The sequence below is a fragment of the Corvus cornix genome, chromosome 1A (assembly GCF_000738735.6).
Source record: "Corvus cornix cornix isolate S_Up_H32 chromosome 1A, ASM73873v5, whole genome shotgun sequence".
In the NCBI taxonomy this organism is placed as follows: domain Eukaryota; kingdom Metazoa; phylum Chordata; class Aves; order Passeriformes; family Corvidae; genus Corvus; species Corvus cornix.
In genome coordinates, this window is record NC_047057.1 from 63,022,275 (window position 1) to 63,045,319 (window position 23,045).

The 23,045-nt window shown below is 42.0% G+C and overlaps 2 protein-coding genes across 2 annotated transcripts in view; both read right to left on the reverse strand.

Annotated features, from left to right (window-relative positions):
- Window positions 1-13,047, reverse strand: part of ANO2 (anoctamin 2) — a 187,613-nt gene extending 174,566 nt beyond the window's left edge. The window contains exons 1-3 of the mRNA XM_019292734.3: window positions 12,965-13,047; window positions 8,150-8,328; window positions 4,935-5,348 (exon numbers count right to left, since the gene is read on the reverse strand). Of these exons, the coding sequence (XP_019148279.3) occupies window positions 4,935-5,348; window positions 8,150-8,328; window positions 12,965-12,983 (612 nt within the window). The 5' untranslated portion in view covers window positions 12,984-13,047. The remainder of the gene's footprint in view (window positions 1-4,934; window positions 5,349-8,149; window positions 8,329-12,964) is intronic.
- Window positions 13,048-17,082: 4,035 nt separating this feature from the next.
- Window positions 17,083-23,045, reverse strand: part of VWF (von Willebrand factor) — a 123,618-nt gene continuing 117,655 nt past the window's right edge. The window contains exons 50-52 of the mRNA XM_010410249.4: window positions 22,162-22,201; window positions 18,839-18,936; window positions 17,083-17,425 (exon numbers count right to left, since the gene is read on the reverse strand). Coding sequence (XP_010408551.4) covers window positions 17,237-17,425; window positions 18,839-18,936; window positions 22,162-22,201 — 327 coding nt within the window. The 3' untranslated portion in view covers window positions 17,083-17,236. The remainder of the gene's footprint in view (window positions 17,426-18,838; window positions 18,937-22,161; window positions 22,202-23,045) is intronic.

Consider the following 23,045-nt stretch of genomic DNA (forward strand, 5'->3'; position numbering starts at 1 on the left):
ACAAAGAAATGGAAATACAAATTTAGGAGGCATTATTGGCCATTTCTACCAGGAAAGTCTGCTAGAAACAGCATTATGTAAAAATATATGTAAAATTAGGATGCCTCTGGCCCAAATCCCACTGTAAATATCACCAGAATGTACAGCCCTATTCTACCTCCATCTAAAATTCAAGATATGGATGAACCCATTTCCCAATCTTCATACAATTGATGACATTTACCATGGTTTGCCCAAGAGCTTTAAAAAGGTTATTGACAAAATATACCTGTATCTTTGATTTTTGTACATCTTTTCAATTTTCTCTGCATCTTTTGGAAGCCATTTTGACTAAGGTACCTCAGTAATTAAAAACACAGAGTCTATCTGCCCATTCATCTATTCAAGTCACAACACAATCATTAAAAAACAGGATTCATAGTATGGATTTTGAGCTTTGACATCACAGCCATTCTACTTAGCCACTTTTTATTTTGGATCATTATGTTAATGCTGATTTAATCACACCTAAATCCCATGGGGCTACTTCAAAATCCTGTCTAAAATGGAGACATGATTTCCTCTTAAATAGTTAATCAACTTGCCAATATTTTCATCACATTCACTTCACTACCACTGAAAACCTTGCCTTGCCTGTTCAACTTTAATTTTATAAGAGCTGTGTATTACATTTCAGCCCCATATAAGTAACATACAGGAGCAGAACATGTTTTAGCTAATTAATGCTTCTGTAACCAGAGTCGCTGAAAAATATGCATCAAATATTTATATAATTGGCTCCCCAAAGAAGCATTGCCTTGTTCTGAGTGCTGAGAGACTGAAATACAAAGTCCAAAGACCTAGAGCACAAAAGACCCCAGTCTGCTTCCAATGCTACATTACTCTGCATTCTCGTTGGCTTCAGGAGGCATTCATTAATAGGGATAAAGGTCTGGGACTCATATTAAATTTCCATATCCTTTTAATGTTAGCTGCTATTAAGCCTTCCTCTGCACTTCGGATGAATGAATACTTTGAGGCAACTACAACATCCACACTGAGTGCCTGCAAGGTGTCTCTCATGTGCTAAGGGCATGAGATGTTTTCCTGGGATTATCCACAGAGCACATTGATAGATTTTGGGAAAAGACTTTTTTTTTTCTTTTTTCAGGCTTTTAATTACTACTAAATTAAGCAATACCCATTATATAATTTTGGCTACTTTTTGTCCTTAACAGCTGACAGGAGACTGACAAATAGGGAGCACCTTAGTGCAACAACACAGTGCATTTTAACCCCATAAATAAAATCTCCTGCAGCACTACAAGCTTTTGTTTGGCTCAGGTTGGAGGCGTTGTTGGGAGGTTTCTTTGGCTGGTTGGGTTTTTAAGTTTATATGGGGGTTTTTCCACAAAAATGCAAAAACATGCCTTGGAATATCAAGCAGAAAAATCCAGTCACAACCTCCAGCGTCAGTAATATTATTATCAACAATGAGGACCTTAAGGACTTCCTTCCCCTCAAGTGTAATGTAATCAAGGGGTTTAGTGAGACGTTTTTGAAACAATACTAGCTCAAAAATTGAGGTTAGATGAGCTTCTTGGAGGGTAATTTACACTTTGTTTTAGGATTGTCATCATCTTCCCCTTGAAATAATATTTCCTCTCCCAACTGCTATTTAGCAAAGTACAATTCACTTCCAATGTGCTCGAAAATGATCCAGCTTTGTCAGAATGCCAAAGCACATCTCCAGTGTCTTCTTATTCCATACCTATTATGCCTTGCCATAGGTAATACTAATTGAATATGGTGTGTGTTGCATTTGGAGTCATTAAAGCAACAGCAAAATTCAAATTCAAGGGAACTACTGGTTTCAGATTAGGTGAAACACAACTATCAGTTTCCCCAGAAACAAATAACAAGCAAACAAACAAAAAACAAAACAAAGAAGAATAAAACAACAACAAAGGAAAAGAGGAAAAGGAAAATTTAAAAAATAAAAACCAAAAAAACAACCAAAAAAACAACAAGCAAGAACTGCAATGCCCATGGTATTTATTGCCCTTCCTGGGCAACTTCATACCCAAGACTATCATTGTGCAGTCTGTCTTGGACATGCAAAATATCACCTTTGTTTAAATAAAGGAAAACAAACAACAAAACAAAACAGGAAGGATGTATTAAGAGAAATGAAAGTTTCTCTGGAGGACAGCAATAACAAATGATAGAAAGTTATTAGGCAGTTGAAAATGTAGTCAGAAATTCCTTAATTCACAAACAATAACTGGGAGGTTATGGAGACAGTCCATAGTCTTGCCTATTTTCCATGAATTCAAAAGGAACAATATGCCTCTCTCCACATACAAATTCCACATAATCTTTTTTTTTTCTTGTCTCTCTTCTTTTACACAATGAATTGACAATACAAGTGAGAAAGGTGTTTATCCATCGTTATCAAGAATTTAACAGTCATAATAACACCACGTGTTAACAAACATATTAACATCATGGAAATTCACACTTTTCCAAAGAAAGCTGCAGAAACAAAGATGTTTAAAATTGTTGTAATTCTATCCTGTGTTCCTAAAGATGAACTTCCTGACGTCTAAAAGGTTTCAGCCTACAAAAGCTGCTTCTAGAAGAACTCCCATGGCCTGTGAGGTTGGTAGATCCAAACCATTCCATGATTCTTTGATCCAGGACATTGTATCATTCTTAAATTAGTGGATTTTCTTGCAAAACCATATGAAGATGACGTAACGCAGAGAAACCACATCCTGCTCTAAACCAAGGGTCCAAAACTGGAATCCCTCTAACATTTACCTTTTCAGCCAGACCAGACTTACCTTTAAACCTGGTCCAGAGTATATATTAGAGAATATATCTCAACTTCCAATAGCATTATATGAAAAAAGTCCATTTCTTATATTAGCACTGAAACGAACAACAACAAACAAAAAACCTCCACCTAGCAAACATTCAGTTCAGCATAATCCACTGGAAATGTAGTAGTTGAAAGTCCACTGTGCTGTACAAAAATACAAATGCTGCTTTAAGGCTGTTCTCAGTTTAATAAATTTATAGACACATTTTTTTCCCAGGACTAAAAGCAGAAGTTGTTCTCATATCAACTCAACACACAATTTTAATCCATATGTAAGGACAGCTGTGCCTTTCACATGTGCCTAACCAGCATTTTCTACACAATTCACAGCAAGAAAACATGCAGAACCTTCAGCATGTTCCAACAGGAGTTAACTAACAGAAGAAAAAATCAGTGAGGTGAGAAAAAGAAAAGGAAGTAAAAGCCACAGGTCATGGGTAGGGAAGAAAAAAGGATAATGCATAGCCCTTCCAGTCCCTTCCAGTTTCTCAGGAAATTCTTGAAGGAAAAACACTTTCCCCTTTTGATTAGACAGCTCATCTGTTGGGGAAGGATGGGAGGAGGGATGGGGGACAGGAGTGACTCTGTACATACACGGTAAGAGAGGCGATGGAATAGCATTTTTTTGTCATTTTCAAAATCAAGTTGTTTTTCCCATGAAAGAACTGATCAACAGTTTCCTCTGAACTTCCCAGTTCATTTACAAAAAAGCCTTTTCCTCTTCATAGTGAAGACTGTGACAAAAAGGGGGTTTTTGATCAACACTTGATGACATCATTTGTCACTCTGTGTATTATTTAAGAGCACGTGTCATCACTTGGAAGGAGGCCAAAAGAGAATTTGTATCCAGCTGGACTTAGGGTAAGTAATGAGTCAAATAATCAAATCCAAATCTCCTGCTAGACCTTTCGGGTTCTGATGAAATTCAGAACTGAAAGGGGTCTCCAAAAACAGCTGTTGTCCTGGGTTTTGTGCAATTTGGTTATAAAAATCATAGCAGTAAGATGGACATGTACTGAACCATAACCCCCATGTGCAACATAAAAGAATCAGGATCTGAGATCACTTTTTTCTGCTCAGTGCAAGGATGGCTCAGCCAGGCTGTGCAGTGAAATACAACCCAGAGCCACCTGCAACTCAGCAAATTAAGCAAGGAAAATGTTAAGAGTCAAAAAACTTTTCTACTTTCTACCCCTGCTAGCGATTTAACATGCATACACTATGCCAAGCCAGTCAGACTCGAATCTTCAGATTCAATCTGTGACTTGCTCCCTGTTTTGGAAGTGTTGACCAGTTGCACTGGAAGCAACATGAGCTGTAAGTTCTCAGCACGTATGTAAAGAAGCTCTAAATCTCTCAAATTTGGTGTCAAGAACAGAGCACCTAAAACCAGAACCCAGCAGGGACTTCCCTTCACTGGATACAAATATCCATGGCTTTCAAGGAGGCATAGTGGGATAGCACAGAGTTCAGTTCAGATTTGGAAGACCTGTGCTGGACTGAGTGACTGGCAACAGCCAAGTGAAATAACCACAGCTCCCAGCTGACGTGAGCATAGCATCATTCCAACATCACACACATGGGAGAATAAAAACATCATAGGCTGGGAGCTTCTCCTGTCACAGCATAGGAGCTGTTCAGTCTGTGGGTGGAATGAAGACAGGACACAAAACTTACACATGGCTGAGAAGAAAGCTGAGAGTCACACTAAAAGTATTGCGAGGAAATATGAAATGTCTTAGCGGTATTCCAGCAAATTACTTAAGAGATACTTCCTTCATTTTAGCAATATTTAAGGGGGTTTTTTTGGTAAGAAAAGCATGTTTGCTGCACGCCATAAAACATTTAGATAAATAAATGTTTTCACCTAAAGTAAGATTGAAATTGTTATTCAACACTACATTAAACAACAATAACAACCACGTCTTTCTCAGACAGAAAGGACCAAGCCACACAAACACACCCTGGCCACCTTCTTAGCTTCACACCATATTTTGGGCATCCAGAGTGGCCATTATCCATTAGGACACCCAATGCCATTGGGTATGACGCGCAAGTCTCCCCCTCTTACCTCGGGGTCTTTCTCGATCTCCAGCCCCGCTTCCAGCAGGTTGCGTTCGTACTCCTCCCGCTGCAGCCGCCTCTCCTCTTCCAGGGCATCCAGCGGGCTGAGCTCCAACACCTCCAGGCCTGGCAGCCCCGGCCACTCCCGCAGGGCACGCTGGCCATCATCCTGCTGCTGCTGCTGCTGCTGGGGCTCAGCATGGCCCTCCCTGGTGCTTCCGTTCCAAACCAGGCCCACAGAGGCGGATCCACGCGTGGGCTCCGGGGAGGCCGCGATGGGCACGTGCTGGGCCAGGCGCCTGCGGTAGTGGTAGGCCAAGACATAGTCGACCTTCCTCTTGCTGTCCCTGAAGTGCAGGCCACTCGGGGAGGCCTTGTCCCTGGCCCCTCCCTGGGTCCCATCCATGTAGTTGTTGATAACCTGCAAGAGAAACACAGGAGTCTCAAAAAAGCCCAAATAGGTGGGAGGAGTCTATCTCCACACGGGCACGTGAAGCCATGAAGAATCCAGGTACGACCTACAAACATTCATTTTGCAAACCAGTCTCACTTCATTCCTTCTCTGACCATAAACTAAAGATAGTGGCCTTATCCCAACACATGGGATCCCTACGGAACAGCAGGTACGGAGGCACACACCAACTCTGTTGCCCTGTTCTGCACATGCACAGACCAAAGGGAGAAGACACTCACATTTTGAAAGTGGACAGAGAAGTGAGAATAAGGATCACATTACAGGCCATGTGCCATGTGCTGTGGAGCAAAGCAGGCAGGGAAGGGAAGCAAAAACTGTGTCAGAAGGGAAGAAATTGATCTTAGCCAGAACAAGAGAAATATCTTCAATGTAGTTCAAGGTCCAGAAGGTCAGGGCTGGACAAAAACACTTTGAGAAATACCAAGGATTAGAAAAGATACGTCCCATGAATGGTTAACGGTGCTAGCTTGTACTTTAACATATCATGAAAAGACTGTATGACTGAAAGGAATCCATGGCTAAAATCCTTCAAACCACCCATGTTGCACTCAGTCAGCCCCTCAGACCAGCCCTTCTTCATCATCTCCCTCTCAGAACCCTTCTGGGATGCAGCTCCAACAGTAATCCCACCATCACTCCCCAGCCTGGACAGGAATTCTGCAGCATCCATGTGGAACTCTGGCACTGGGGCATTCACTTGCACTTCCCACTCACCAAGGCAGCCCGTGAGTTTTCCAAACTGTTTCCAGCCACCATTTCCAGCACAATGCTGCTGTGTAAAGCCCTTCACAGAGCTCTCTAAAGTGTTATTCACTCGAGTGACACCAGCCCTCCAGTGATGGGGAAACAAGATAAAAGCAAGGGTCAACCTGATCCAAAGCAATCATCCCATAACCTAATTCCAGACATTTATGGTTCCCACAGGTGACTGTACAAGCAAAATCTTGACAGGTACCAGTCACAGGTTTCTTTCTCTCTTTTTCTCCCCTTCCTTACATGTGTTGGTAGTGCTGAATGCAAAGTTAACCACTCGCTGTGTGGCAGTTATCTTGTTTGTTAACACAACACAAACTTTTGAAGGAATCATATAAATGTGCATATTGTTATACACATCAACACCTCGCAGATTCTTGTTTTTCATTGTTTTGCTTCACTTAGTTTCCCACAAAGTAGCTTTCAGTCATCATATCATTAAATAAATATTGGGTTTACATGTATGCTACATCCTTCATCCTTTCACAAAATTACCACCAAATAATCTGTTCTGCGCACCACACTTACCACACCCTTCATGAGTAAAGCATAAATACAGTCCCTTTAGGCACACCCAAAATTACACTCAGCACTACATCCTGGCAGAATATAAAACTGCTTGTGAGACAGCATTTTATTGCAATTTCCCATTTCCTAATGAGATACATTTTCATGTAGTACTCACAGGCAGTCCATGCAAACCTCCTGGATCCATCTCTGCCCCAGTGAGGAAAAACCCGTGGCAGATTTCTAGTGTCCCTCCCAGGGACTTTCAGGCTATACAGTGCAGAAGGAATGATGTCACCACCACCACCAGGTCACTGGCACAACGCAGTGCATGAGCTGGCTCTACAGAAGATGAGCCCTGAGCATCCTCTCCTGCCTTACTGGAGGGTGTGGGCAGAAACAAGAAGCACAAACAAGAAGCGGGAGAGGGAACAAGGAGGTTGGAGAAGGTGAAAATCACTCAGAGGAGGTTTTCCTGCTTGTTACTGTGTGGAGCCACCTGCCACATCCCAGCCACCTGAGAGGGCACCATAGCAACACTTGGTGTTGCTGGAGTTACACAGGGGATGAGGAGAGTCAACAGTGACTCTCCCTCTCCGTGGACTCTTTTCCTCGCTCTTGGAAGCAAGGTGCCATCCCCATAATTATGGATGTCTAATTCACAGAAAATGAACCAAAATTCCCACAGATTTCACTAAAGACATTTCCTGCCCCTAAATTTGCACTGCTTGCCTTACCATGTGACATTCTGGCACAAGAAGACTTTTTTAGGGAGGAACACAAAAAGTTGCAATTTCAAAAATGTCTCTGAAGGTACTATCAAGATCTTTCCTCCCCTCTCACAGCCACTGTAAAAGTCAGGAACAGTGATTTAAACTACCAGCTTAGGTCCTGCTTTCACTGCTTCTTGATACTTCCAAGACAAGGAGCCATCACACCAAGGAATAAGAAAATGGGAAGGTAGGATCAACATTTCATGATGATTTTGTTTTAGTGGTCTGATAGCAAATATATCACTACAAATACATCCCAAAAGGTGCCTCCTCTAATGACAGCTCCCCTCCAAACACCATAGCCCCACCACATTTCCACTGGGAATCAATCCAATCCAGCCCCCAATAACACCTGGGCACATCCGGCTCAGGGTTGGCACAAGCACACCCGATTTAGTGATCAACCTGCAGACCTTTTCTGCCACTAGGGGTAATATCAACTCCTCCATTCCCACTCTGAGGGATTTTGGCTAAAGTAAACAATTAACAAAAGTTTGGTGAGATTACTACTGCAGAAATTAATTCTTGCTGTACACAGAGAGACAACTGAACCAACAGAGGCTGTGGTATCAATTGCCTCATAAAGATGCTTCTCCCAGTTCTGATTTAACCAACACACAGGAGGAGTGCACCCTGCTTTCTCCTCCTGCTTCAAGCCTCTTCCTCATCCCAAAGGCACTTGAGGTAGGTCAATGAACATGCAACCCTACTTACAGAACTTCTGTAGGACACCACTGATGCTTCAAGAGCTCCATTGGTCCTGCTTCTGTGCCAGGAAGACCGGTTCTGAGAAACAGTGAGGTATTTGCTGTTGTAGGCTGAAAAAGAGTCCCTTGCTGATTTTGCTGTCTTCTGTCCATTCAGGGTTGGGTGTGAGGAGGGTAGAGCAAAGTCTGAGAAGGAGAGATAAGTCTCATTACATTAAGCAGTTTTTGTGCAGGTGGTTCCCTAACGGAATGAGAAATACTGCAGTAAGTAAGTATCATTTATTTCTAGTGATGTGAACAGATCTGGTGGTATCAGGTACAGGTACAAACTTATGGACCATGGTCATTCTCCATGAAGAACTCTTTATGCATGTGAAATGCTCATAAAGTACATCTAAGTTCATACCTACATGTTCTGGTCTCAGGGACTAATGTCTGGAATATCTAGACATGTTCCCCATTTCTCATTGTTTGACAAATGACATGGTCACAGTGCAGAATAATGGAGGGTCTGGAGGGATGGAAATCATCACAGAATCACAAAATGTCCTGGGTTGGAAGAGATCTGAAAGATCATCTCATTTCTATCCCCTGCCATGGGCAGGGACACCGTCCACCACACCAGCTTGCTCAGAGCCCCATCCAACCTGGCCTTGGACACTCCCAGGGATGGGGCAGCCACAGCTTCTCTGGGCAACCTGTGCCAGGGCCTCAGCACCCTCACAGGGAAGAATTTCTTCCTAATATCCAATCTAAACCTGCTCTGTGTCAGTGTGAAGCCATTCCCCATTGTCCTGTCACTCCAGGCCCTTGTCAAGAGTCTCTCTCCCATTTTTCCTGTGGGCTCCCTTCAGGTACTGGAAGGCCACAATGAGGCCCAAAAGCCTTCTCTTTTCCAGGCTGAACAATCCCAATTTTCTCAGCCTTATAGCAGAGCTGCTCCATCCCTCTGATCCTCTTGGAGGCCTCCTCTGGCCTGGCTCCAACAGGTCAATTCCATACAGGCAGTTGCACAGTGAAAAATGCTGATAAAAAACAATGGGTACAGAAACTATTTTGCATACAAATGTTTCATACTCTTTCCCCCTCTAGTGGTGCCACAGCTGAAATGGGGTTGACTGATCCATACTCTCATTCTCTTGGAGAAGCTCTTACTGTGAGGGAAAACTATGTCTTGGTCCTTCTTCCAGCATTAGTGTTTTATACCCAGGAGAAGACATTCTGTACGCATCTGCCCACATGGTCAGCACCATCACCACTACAGAGACAAAGCACCACTGCCGCTGTCCAGTCAGGACTTTTCTCCAAGAAGAAGAAATAGCTCCCATCTATCCAGGCAGACACCACATCCACTGTGTACTGCGAAAGTCTGGAAGCTGTATACCCCACTCATTTAGCTGAGCCTCTTCTACCCCCTGTACTCAGACTGAAGCTGCTTCCCAACCACCACGTTCTGAGAGGGCAGACAGTGGAATGTTAAAGAAGGAAATGCTTGGAGGAGGGGGGCTGACCCCTAAATGTTATGATTATTCTTATGTTTCCTATCAGTTACAGATTAGGGTCCAGCAGCACTTGAACAGTCCAGCAGATTGACTCACCAGTCTTCCCTGTCAGATCTCCCAAGCAGACTCATGCTTGGTTTACTGTAATGAAGCACATAATGATGCCACAAGGGAAACTCCAAGGAAAATAACTAATAAGTGAAGGTTTCATTCCCAAAGGCCACACACAATGTTTCTCCAGTATTTTCAGACTGAGTCTGGGATATCTCACAAGACCTTTACACAGTCAATTAAAGACCTCTTTTCTTTCCAGTCCTTTTAACTAGGCCGAGGAAAAAAGCTGCAGTTCATTTATAATAGCATGATTTCATTTCCATTATGCTTCCCAACCTCCAGAAACTGTGTCACGAACCTGAGATTAACACTGGTAAACTGGTGAGGCAGTCAGGGACTCCCAGTCAGAATAAGCTTTTTGATGGAAATGCAATTGCCATATCTGTATTTGGAAGACTCCTGTTCTCCCAAAAGCTTTACATCTTCCCGAATTAGACCAATTGAACCAAAATGTTTTGTTTTGAGTGCATTCCAAATTTGACAGTTCTTGCCTGTGGTACAGCAGTGCCTCAGGGGCTTCAGCTTCAGATGCAGCCTGACCTCATTCCACCCTGTAAGCCTTTATGACATCTGGCCTTACATGTTCTCATTCTGTAAATATTCTGGAGGAATTAGTATCAATAGAAACAAGCTCTGTGTGTGTGTGTGTGTGTGTGTGTGTGTATGTGAACATATATTAAATTGTTATACATGCACACATGCATAGCTTTGGTGTATATGTACATATATATATATGTATCCCCAGAGAACAGCAGTACAGTGAATCTTGAATTCAACTCGGAAAGCAAACGTTCAAGAACTACACTCATCCTACAAAAAAAGCTGGTGAGCCATCCCTCCAGTCAAACTTCATTAACTTGTAAACAGCTTCCAAGGACAAGATAGCTCCAGCACCGAGATCAGTAACCAGCTCCAGTTCCAGTGCCAATTCACAGCCAGTCACCACCTGCTCACTCAGCCTCTCTGCACTCCTTTGCCTCAGCTTTTTGCAAACTTAAGGGCTGGCCACACGTGCAGCAATTGACCTCACTGTTTGTGTTGCCAGGTCTTTGTCTAATGTGCCACCATGAAGAAGTCGCACAGACTGCCAAAAGTGGAAGAACTGAGAGGATGTGTTAAAGGACCACACTGCTTGTGAAAGAGGCGTTAAAGGAGTCTGCCTAATTAGGAGCTCTGTATTAAATCCCAAGCAACAGCCAATTAACTGAGCTGAGTGGTCCAGATGATCAGATTATCACAGCACAGCTACTTGCAGAATACGATGCAAGTGGTTTGGCCTCCCAGGGCACAGACAGCAAACTGCTTTCATTTATCTTCCTCTCTTTCCAGTTAAGTGCCAGAAAGGCTCTACATTTCTGAAAGACACCACAGTTAGAAGGATGCTCCTCTGCGAGGCTGTTCAAAACATCTGCGATTTAGAAGCATTGTTTGGCAAACTCTACCCCCCAAGTTGGGATGAAAGAAAACCTACTTGAATTTCCTGTTTCCTTGTAGCTTTACTCAAACATATCTTTTTCAAAGGACCTATATATATATCAAAAGGTGTAGCATGGTTATACATGTGCTCTTTAGGTCCTCAGTAAATAATGATTTCTCAGCTCTGAATATTCACATCTAGAGTTGCTGATTTCAATACAGGGGGCTGTATCTCTGCTGTGAACTCCAAACTATCACACAGCTCACCAAATCCTGCTATTTCTGTGCTCTCCCATCCAGTCCCTTACATTAAATTATTTCTATAGTGGACCAAAGTGTGCAAGATTTAATGTCACTGCACTAGATTCAATGTCTACTGCTGATCTGTCTTTTTTGAGCCCTTCTAGTGCTCTTTTTCTATGTCAGATCCTTCACTGTTTGTTAGTCCTGATATACGCTCATGTCAGGAAAATTGGGTGCTTTCTGTAATTTTTGCATGTAGAGTACAATGAAAAAACCAAACCAAACAAAAAACCTCGAAACCCAAGAGGAGGGGAGGTCTGTAAAGTTACAGACACAGTTGAACTGTGTAGATGAAGCTCAGCCAAAATTACTTCTTATGCACATCTCCACCAAACTCAACACAACTACAGCAAAGCGTGATTTCCTCCCCTGTGTCTTCAAAAGCACCATTTTAGGGCCTGTTAAGAATCACAGGAGTTAAAGACAGGCAAGGCTGTTTGGGTTGTCTCTAATGCTATCTAATTTGCACACTGTGTGTTCAGGGCTCATACAGTACCTCTCAGACTGCAGGTGGAAAGGGCAAAACCACAAATCCTGACTAATGCCTTGGACAGCCCAGGTGCATCTGCCTGTCTGAACCCCATTCCAACGCTCAGTTTGAAATGTCCTGAGCCTCCAGGACACCCAGCTGGAGAATCTCTTAGGTAGGACTCAGTATCTCAGTTGTATTCCTTTACATCTGGCCACACATAACACTGATTCCCTTTGCTTTCCCACCTCCAGAATATGATTAGAGAAGAAATGCTCTTTCTAAAGAGAATCATCCAATTCTGAGCCTAGTTACGGGACAGATTTTAATAGAAACAGCTAAGCAGCAGGGGACTAAACATCTAAATAGTTCTTGAACCATTCTAAAGAGAGATATACCAGATATCTAAAATTTAATGGTCAAATTCTATCCTTCTATTATTCAAATAAGAAGTTTGAAGTACACAGCAGAGATATAGCCCCAGAAACAATGAGCTAACATGGAAACAACCATAGAGCTTTTGACCGTGACAGCAAAAGAACAATGACCCAGCATCAGCAGTGCAAGTTATTCTAAACTTGTGCACTGGGGACTCCAACACAAAGGTTTTATGCACTGAGCACATTTGTTCCTGGTGTATGGGAATTGAGATCTCAGGGCTGCACACTTTCTTCTGGAAAAGGATATTGCTCACTCCCCACAGTTGCATTGCAATAAGGCAAATGCAGGTGGAAACAGCAGAAGTCCAGCACAAGGCATTTGCCTAGTGGTTGTCTTTTCCACATGGATCACAACATTGACCCACAGCTGCACTCCTGAGGCTTCAGGAGAAATAAACTCTGCATGTTTTATCTCTCTGTACATAACCTGGGCTGCAGATTTCTCTTTCTTTTTTTTTTAATGTCTTAAAGGAGACAGAGAAGTCCTTCCAAAGTACTCCTTTCTCTGTTCTCCACCCCATTTTAGTCTATCCCACTTCAAAGGCAGCAATTAAGAATGAAGCAGAGAACAAACTTACCGGGCATGTGTGTTTCCATGTTGCCTGGAGGTTTGGCTGGAAGTTGCGTCAGTGCTAAAATAGGATGTGGCTATGCCGTGCACAATCTGCTTCTGCACTGGCTTAAGGAGGGAACAGCACCAGCAGCTATTTCCATCCTGCCCTGATCCTGATTTAAGCAAACCACAAACTGAAGCTAATTAGTGAGACCTTCTGGTTTGGTGATTACCCTTATGGAGGGAAGAGAGGGAGAAAGACCAAATTCCCATGACCTGAGAGGCCATGGCAATTCTCTGCTGGAACTTCAGCACCTTGTCTTCATGCTCCATAACGCCTCAAGAAGCAAGGTAACAACAGGCATATTTTGTCCAGAAGGCAGTGGAGAGGAAGGAAAAAAGCTAATGCAGAACCAGGGCTCCACAACAGAGCCAGCACTGTCCAAAGAACCAGCACTCGAGGATCAGATTGTCTTGGAGGTGGCTTCTGCAGGGAAGAGTGTCCTTATATCCACAAAGCTTCACAGTGCTTCCGGGTAGGAGGTAAGTGTGGAAAGGTTTTTATAAGGCTCTGTTTCAAGTACTCAAGTTACCTCAGTGCCTGGATGCACTGTCATTCCTGCATGAAATATTCAGGGAATTATCTTGTAATCAACTGTCTAATCAGAACAGGTGATGGATCCTGCTTAGCCTCCTACCTTGCAATTTAAGCAATGTATAGGGAAGAAAAGCTGTTGATGACCAACGCTATCTGAGAAAGGACTTTTATTTGCTAATGCTAATTAGAGGGAGACATAACTAATTTGAGTCCAAATCTTTTTCTTCTTTTAGCCTATTTATGACACTATGATGGTTTCTCTAATGTGACAGGGAGAAATTGATTTATTCAATGCCTGAATAAAGTCCAGTGGTTCTACAACCTCGTGAACCAGGACAGTGCACTATGTCATGGCTGGCAAGAGCAGAAGTTGTCTCTGTCACAGAGAGATGGGCTGATGCACTCTGACTGTGTTATCAAATCTGCTGACTATGTAAAGGGAAGAGTGCAGCTGTTGTGTCCCAAAACCTGGGCTGAGTGATGTAAAATTTTCCCAGCAAGACTAAGAAATATACATGGAGCTTTAAATTCATTAAATCACCCCACTCTTCTTGGTCCCTACTTTGAAATGGCATTTCTTACCTTCTAACCGATATATCAACAGATACCAAATACTTCGTTCTTTTTACCCTGCTAGTATCTTGTGTTACTCTCAGAACTTCTTTCAGAAGTTTTAAAAATCATTAATATATTTCCTAGCCAGGGAACAAATCTCCTGCTTTCTACAGTTATCTCAGGGAGAGGGAAATAAAAACTTTATGGAAGTTCTGCTACTTTCCATGCACAATCTATGCTGCTCCAACTAAGCTCAAAACCAGAAAGGCAAACGCTCTAATTCTGGAATAGTATAGGAATGTGGAGGCAGGTCCTGCTGGGATCCCTGTGGAGTTATAGCTCTGCCTGCACAGGTTCCAATTACCAGCTCCTACAAGCCATAAGGATGGGTGTATTACCTGTATACAGGTAATACACTTAGCTCAGGTAACAAATAATATACACAGCAATATGAGAGGAAACAATATCCAGCTGCTTAGAATGGAAGTAGTCTATTTTTAAGACTTTCCAATGAAGAAAATCATATCTTGGCATCACTGTCTTTCCTGAGGTACCTGGGTATGGTGTTAATTGATAATGCAGAGCTGTGACAAATAATACCAATAGACCCAATCGTGTTTCACCTGCTGTACAGGAGTGGTGCTTGCAAGTCTCTAGAAGTTAGCAGAGTGATTAGATGTTTTTAATTATTAAGAAGTTATATAAGACTCTTCCCCAAATCCATTTAGCATTCCTGTAAATCTATCCTGGGGCACACTCAACGATCCAGTTGGTGTTCTGAAGCGGTGGGATGTGCTCCTAACCATTGGTGGAAAGGTAAAGGCCAGGGTAGTTCAAACCCATCAAGGCTCACAAACACTATGCATGACTTGGGAAACGACATTCCTCAAAGCCTGGCTTTTGCTGGAGAATGTCAACAGAGCAGTCAGGTGTGCAGTGCTACATGATGTGCTGGCACACTTGATCATAGGCAGGATGATGCTCTTCACTTCTGCCAGGGAGGAATGCTCCTGGAATTGCACTAATTGCAGCTGCCTGTGTGAAAGGCAATGAAACCTGGATGGAGCAGGTCCGAGCCCGCTGCATCCTTAGGCAAAAGACAGACAGCTCTTTTGGGGCAGATGGCCTGAAAACATTTGATTCTCATGCCAGCAAGTCAAGGTCAAAAATGTATTTACCTCCTCAGCCTGTTTAAGATGTTATAACATTCCCTTTGGCTTTTTCTTTCCTGCCAGTCTGTTTCTACAACAGGATTTTCAAGGAAGATTCCTTCTGGCCTTGTGCACGACAGGGGTTTGGAATACACAGGTAGTAGCCAAGCCTGAGTAACAACATCCACACCACACCAAAGTCCCCAGAACTCCCTGCTGTAAGGAAAGCCAGTAAGTGCTCTTCTCCTGGGCTGCACTGCACTGAGAAGCCAGTGCATGACTCATACAATTCATTATCTAATTAGAAGACTGGTCTGAAGCCACGAAGCCTTAGGCTGCAATCCTGTTAGCTTTCATGAGCTAAGGGTCAGTCTGGGTGAGGGCACAGGTGGAAACAAAGGGACATCCCAGCCATGCTAAGTGAAAGAGGATGACATTTGCCTTTTACTCCCATCCCTTCTTTCTGCTCCTCTCCGATGCTCCAGGTTGCTATTCCAGGAATTGCTGATCTTCAGTTCCAGATGAACTGTTGATTCCCTGGGTGACCCAAATCCATCTGTCAGGAAGCTTAATATCCAGAGGCAGCTACAGGAAGGAACTGGTGTGAGGGTGGAGGTAAACTGGTGACAGATCTACTGCAGCAAGTAGGGCTGGTGCCAATTAAAACTGGGTTTCTCTCTCTGGTGTTATTGTGGCCCTACAGCAGAAGAAACAGAGATGCATGGAAGGCCTGCACTTCTAGCACTGTGCAGCAATAATGGATGTCTTGAAAGAATAATAAAAACAAAGGGGCTTACAAGTCAGGGTGTGTTGCATCCACAGCTGAATGGCAAGAGAGAAGCAGCAGGGATCTGCCTTGTTCCTCTAAAAAAGGAATAAAATGTACCTTTTTAGTTGAAAGCACAAGAGTTTTTGTTTGTTTCCATGCAGATGTAGAGGTGTTTTGACCCATTTAATCATGTCACAGTGCTATTCATTATTTAAAAATTATTAATTAAATAAGAAGTTTAAATAATCCTTATCTTTCAAAAACGCAAATGAAAATAACAGTCGTCCCTCTCTCATATTTTTGAGAAATTAGTACTTCCCAGTGAAACTGCTTCACTGACACAAGATTCCTCCAGGACCAACAACACTCTGAAAAATCTTTTGTGTTCCATGGCCTGACCAGAAAAAGTAGAATTTAAATCCTGGTAAATTTATGCCTGGCAGCAGTAACTAAAATAAACCTGCCACTGAAAAATCTGCATCTAAATGAATTCCAACTTTTGGAACAAATGCAACAGATGAAGTTCCGGCACCTGAAAATACGGGAGATAACCACTGAGCTTTTTCCTCCAGTTGGTCTGGGGAAGGGCTGAAGTAAGAGCTGTCCTTAACCCTGTACACAAGTACTGAGGACTTGCAGAATTTACACAGCCTGTCCTCAACACACAATTTCTTTGCATTCAGCCTCAGGAGAAACACATATATGCATTGCAGAAAGATATTTGGTTGTCTGAGCCACAACCAGTATTGTTTGTGTACCAGGAACATCCCACTCTTATTCTGAAGCGTTATCCCATAATTACTGTATTCCCTGAAAAGAATGGGAGGAAAAAGAGCAAAAAATTAAAAGTCCACAGTGTGTCACTAAGGACTGAATCGGGGAATGAAAGTGTAATGTCTTTGCAGACAATACTAAGTGATTTGGGATATGTTCTTTAAGTATAAGCAACTGTTTCCAAGCCTGATCTACTTGTGGTTGTTCAGTGGATTAATTTCCACGGTGAAATGGAGGGGATCAATACAACCTGCAATCTCTCTCCCACAATCCACCCCAAGATGAATCAGACTGCGTTCTGTTGTGCTGGTAAGCTTTATTGTTTGCTGTGTTGATACAATTATTCAGCATTCTAATGGATAAGGCAGTGTACAGAGAAAATGAGGCTTGCATTGTGAACTTCCTCCATCATAAAGCTTCAGATTAAGCAACTGGGCTTCTGGGCAATATTCATGGTGTGCACTTCCGAGCACGGCATTCACACAGTGAGGCGGAGTGGATGTAGTGCTGCACCATGGTCCCGTTGGGACAGCGCAGCGGGATCGTCACCGTGGTGGTCTGAGTGGCTGTACAGCAGCTGCACAGGTCTTCCCACTGCCCTGTCTGAGCAGAGTACTTGGTGGTGCTTCTGCACTTGCCCTAAACGGAAAAAAAGAGAGCTGAAGTTTGAACAGAGCTTCATTGCACTCAGAATCCTGGTTCTTTCCTTCAAAATATCCATGGGTGACTTTGTCCAGCTTCTGTGCTCTGCTGTAAAACATGAACTCAGAAACAGGTACCTGACTCCAGAGTGTGGGGTGCTGCTCAAAGAGTGACTTCTTATGAGCATAAGCAGAGCAAAAGAGAGGTGAAGAAACTGCTCACACACACACAAAAGCCCGGAATTCAAAATCTCATAGGGAACGTCCAGACATGTGGTGTTGGCTTCTGAGCAAATGTGGTTATCATACATTCAGAAAGTGCTTTAGCCCAAATGCTGCAAGCCACACATCCACTGTTGTCCTGCTGGTGCTATTTTTCCTTGTTCTGCTTGTCTGGCCACTTAACTAATTTAGACCAAGCTGTCAGTGCCTGTAGCTATAAGCCCTCATGATGTAAAAACACACATCACACTCTGTCAGAGTTCATTTCCTTTGGTGGCTCTGTGCTCTTATTTCCCAGTCTAATTAAATTAAAATATCCTATCATTATCAGGGAAGACTTTAGAAAAAATTTACTTATTATTTATTCCCAATATAAAATCTGGACTTCTGCAGGAGAAACATTGATACTCATGACTTTATGGCTAAGGTCCATTTACTTCGTATATAGGACAAGAGGTCAAGAATTATTAGTTATGCCATAACTCGGATTGCACATAAGGGTTAATTAAAATCCTCATACGGGGTTTGTTTATCTTGGAAAGAGCAGAGATGGGAACACCCAGAAGGGAAGTTATGCTTCTGTTTTAAAAGGAAGTTGCCCTATAAGGTGTAAGCAGTGATGGGCTGGAAATTAAACTTTTAATCTGATTATGGAAGACACAAGACACATAGAACACAACAGCTTGGTGCCAAGGCTAACGGAGGAATCACAGAGCTTCCAGGGCACACAAGTCAAATCTTGGGACTCAGGTTTAAAGATCTTTTAAAGTGTCATTTATCTAAATACCTATTTAAATTCCCCTAATCGACCCAGAGGCTCAGTGCTTAACTACAGACTCAGAGCTGAAAATAAGCTTCATACATGTAAAGATAAATATTCCTTTTTTTAATGTAGAAAGTCCTAACAGACTTCAGAGTCATTATTTTCTGATGGAAGCAAAGGAGAGTGGGATGAACAAAGCCTTTGAGTCTAACATAGGCGCCTTTTTTCATGCTGGCTTGACTAGGGAAAATTCGGCATCACCAAATTACTTCAGGAAATAAGTGCCAATGAGATTAACCCCAAGTCAATCAATGATGACAGAAACTGATGCTCCAGTTACTGAAGAGAAACCATGGTGGAGGAAAAGGCTTCCTTTTGGGAAAGGGGAGGTCTTGGGGCAGATGGGGGTTGATTTTTGTTATTTACCTCACAATGAGAAATGGGCACCTCCTTTTCAGCCACACATCCATTGATATTCCCATACTGCAGTCTGGTACTTACTGGATGACATTCCACTTCCACACCTACCAAGTAAAAAAAGAGAAAAGTGTTTGACACTGCTGACAATTGCTGTTTGTTACTCACTTCCCTTTGCTCCTGAAATTGCTGTTAGTGAGGTGGTATTCCTGGTAAGATCCCTAGCTGGGTGTTTCTCCTTAGAGTAATTCATGTAGAGTTGTGTGACTATTTCACACTGCAGCCCTAAAGTTCCACTAGAGAGGAGGGTTTCCCTCATGTTTCTTTTCAATTGACTGCTTTGTTTTAAAGTCACTTTGGCCATCTAACACCAGCCTCTTACCTGGTCTTAGACAACTCTCCTTTTAAGGACAGTTCAATGGTAAAGCAGAAAAAGCAGGAAAAAGATGACACATGTGGGAACCCCAAAATCCTGATCAGACAAAAAGAGCACCCTGTCCTGACTATTCCCCAGGCTGATACAGGAGAGAGATCCCATGATTTTGGGATGATGCCTTTCAAGGCGAGTCAGTGGGAGCAGCTCTCCAGATCACCTCACATGCAGAGGTGAGTCGCTGCCTTCTGGACTGTGGGGACTCATACCTGTTTTCCAATACTTCTTGCTCAGTGTTAGGGAAATTCTCCCTGTTTTGTTGGGGTTTTTTCCACCTTATGGGAAACCCATATAAGAGGCAGTAGGTATGGATTTGTTCTGTCTGGAAGGCGCAAGCTCAGGGAATTGGCTTATCCCTCTGTGAAGTGAGGATGGATTGCTATGAGCTGTTAACTCTGGTAACCAACAGAGACTTTGTCCCCCCAGTTTCAAAGGGAACTTCATCATTACTACACTCAAATATAGACTAATCCAGAATATTTTCTTCTGAACTTTTGCATGTTTTGGTCTGCATCTAAAGACTTGTGAAGGAGCCAGTGCTTTGGGGTATTTTGTGGGTATTTTGTGCAGAGATAAGAGCAGCTCCATGTATTGTTACTGTAGTTTTATGTCTCGGTGAAAGAACAGGTTCCCCCTCGTACCCATTCCTAGCTAACCAGTGGAATTTCTGTGTTTAACAGAACACTGGACTGAGTTTTAGGTACTATTCACCAGTCAGAAAGTTGAAGGAATTCAGCAGGGCAACTGCACAACTAAGTACATACACAAAGGGGAGAGAAAGGTGTTCATCTTCCTACCAGCAAAGACAGCTTTCTATTGGAATGTTGGCACCAAATTGACTCTGTGCCTTGCTAAAACCTTACATTTCACTAAAAAAAAAAAAAATGCAGCTCATTTCTGGTTCCAGGCCTGGAAATGCCCTTTCTCTTTTAATGATTTCATCCCCACATATGATAAAAATTGTCCACCTGAAAGGCCAGTCGTGTCCACACAATTGAAAGGCACAACCAAAATAATTGTCATCAGCCTCAACACAGCTTCATCCCCTTTTTGCTCCTGACTTATCAACTTGCTCTCTAATTACTTTACCTCTGTTATTTACTCTTCTTGTTGACTGTGACCCCTCTGCAAAGGCAAGTGCTTGTAACTTAACAAGACACGTGGGATTGAGATCAACAGAGAAAAGAGGTGAGAAGCAGAGATGCAAATTCTTTGTTCAGCAGGAAAATAAGGAATATCTTTTGCCAATTATCAAGCCCTGTGCTAGCACCACAAAAATTTCATGAGAAAATAAGACCTGCTCACTTATGTGCTCCTACAAACTTAAAACCTGGAACAGTGCCCTCAGACACACTAAAAAACTCCAGTTGTGAAGGCCTAACATAGAAAGTGAAACTGGCCCCTGAGCCAACCTTTTCCCAAGGACATGTAGGACTCTGCTGAGCCAAAGGCATCAGCCTGGACTTGAGGGAACAAGTTCTTTGCCCAATTCTTTATGGCACTGAGACATTTGAAAGACAGACTCTCTCAAGACCTTGGAGGATAATGTGATCTATGTCCATGAGAAACTGAGCTACACCTAGGCAAAATGGGAATAAGGATTTGAAGGTCCATTAAATATGGGAGTTTTTAGGCACGCAGTACTTCACCTAGATGAATTTGCTTTTGTTGCTGCAAGGAGGTAGCACTTTGAAATGACTGCAACTGTTAAATAGATCTATGCATTGATCTGTTCTCATTTGGAACTAGTTTGTCCTCGATTACAGTGATTGGCACTCACAATTAGTAGGGCCTTGCCCACCACCTTGTCTTTTAAATCTCAAAATTTTGTTCATAAATAATTTTGAGTATTCCTTACTTTTAGCCGGGTAGATCAAAGCTCCCTTAACCAAATTAGCTGTTTGATCCATTTGATGACAGTCTCTCAATAGCTTTCTGACTTCTATCTCTCAAGACAGAGCTCAGTGATTATCCAGACAGGCAAAGGCTGCAAACTCTCTACGAGTTACCATCCTTCATCAGGGGTATTATTGCAGCAGCTCCTGTGCCAGTGTGGTGATGGGCTGCTATGCTGGCCATCTTTTATTTATTAGCACATGCACAGCAAAAATAGGAAAATTAAAGGACATGACACAGATGAGATGTTGATATTCTGACCTTAAAAGAGAATTTCAATCCTTTGTTATCTTTCTTTTTTTAATATTAAATAAGCTACAGTATTATTTTTTACTTACAGAGGAGAAAACTGAGAGGTTATCTGCTCACAAAAGCATCAGAGATTCATTTTAGAAATGAGAACCCAACTCTGCAATCCTTCCTTATGTAAGCAAACCCTTCCTACTCTCACAGCCAGACATTTGGATTATCCACACAATGATGCATGAAATTAAGAGTTGCAGGATTGACCCCTAAACTGACAAATTTAGGAAGCAGTCAGGCTGTTCCATAGGAATGCATTTCCCCTACTATTTTTTGGTTATTATACTGTCAAAAATATTACTGCCACCAGGGTTTGGCTTTTTTGATTAATTAATTTTAAGTTGATCAATTATTCATGAAGTGTTTTCCTCACATATTCAGTGGTATCAGGTTATGAGACTTGTCAGGCTGGCTGTGCAGGACTGTTCCTGTTACCACCAGATGAACAATAAAATAAAACATTCATAATTACCATCTGCATAAAATGTGGAGAGTATCTATTTCACTTGGGAATACTGTCAAAACACATGTTCTAGATGACAAAACATGACAGTGGCATCCCAGTCAGCGGGTGGGCTTCTTTGATGCTTTATTATAACCACATTGCTAAGCTCTGCTTCATTACTCTGGATATTATGGAAAATGTAGGTACTTATACACACTGCCATTCCCACACAAGATTTCTGGATTATTTACTTACATGTGTCACAGCAAGTGTTGCCAATTTTTGAAATTCTGCCCTAAAATGACAAAAAAAAAAAAAAGAACCAAAATTTTGTCACTTCTCTTCTGCTGAAATAAGATGTGTAAAGCAGGGTACTAGGCAAAAGAAAAAACCAAACACGTGAATATCTGTATTATACAAAATTATAAATCTACATTAATAATCTTCTCTTTATCAATTTTAAGGTTTTGAACTTGTGATGGTATTTGCTGGTAGCTAATTGGAAATAATTGGCTTTTAGCAAGTTCAACACCTGAAAATATTGTTCTCACCTTCTATTAGGAGCTTTCTAAAATAAAGACATTAAATATGAATAAATTCCTGGAAACCAGAAGGATAAAACCAGTAGCATTCAAGTCTCATATCTGTTTAAAAAATATCACACCTGTCAAGTAAGTTTCAAAAGCCAGAAAACTTTATGTTTCTTGTTTCATTGCTATCATCCAAAAAATAATTCTCAGAAATATATGTATGATGCAAATTATTGAAAATCCACAGTGAAAGGAAAAACAGAGAAATATTTACACTGCAGGGTGATGCCATTGTTGGGCTAAAACCCTGAGCTCACATGCTCCAAAGTCTGGAGGCTTTTTTTAATTAAAAACCCTAAAATTTTTATCTCCCAACTAGATGAAAACCACTAATTTTATAGCCCAAATAGTTCTGTTTGGGAGGGATAGGAGAAGGATAAATGCAGTTTGAGAAATTCTCGTTAAATAGTAAACTGTTTTTCACTGATTTTCCATTAAGATCATTTGAATATGATAATAACCCCAAGCCTGTAATATAATGCAGCACTTCTTTCTTAATCTTTGTTTATATAACAAAACTGTGTACCGTAATTTCACAAAGTGAGAAAT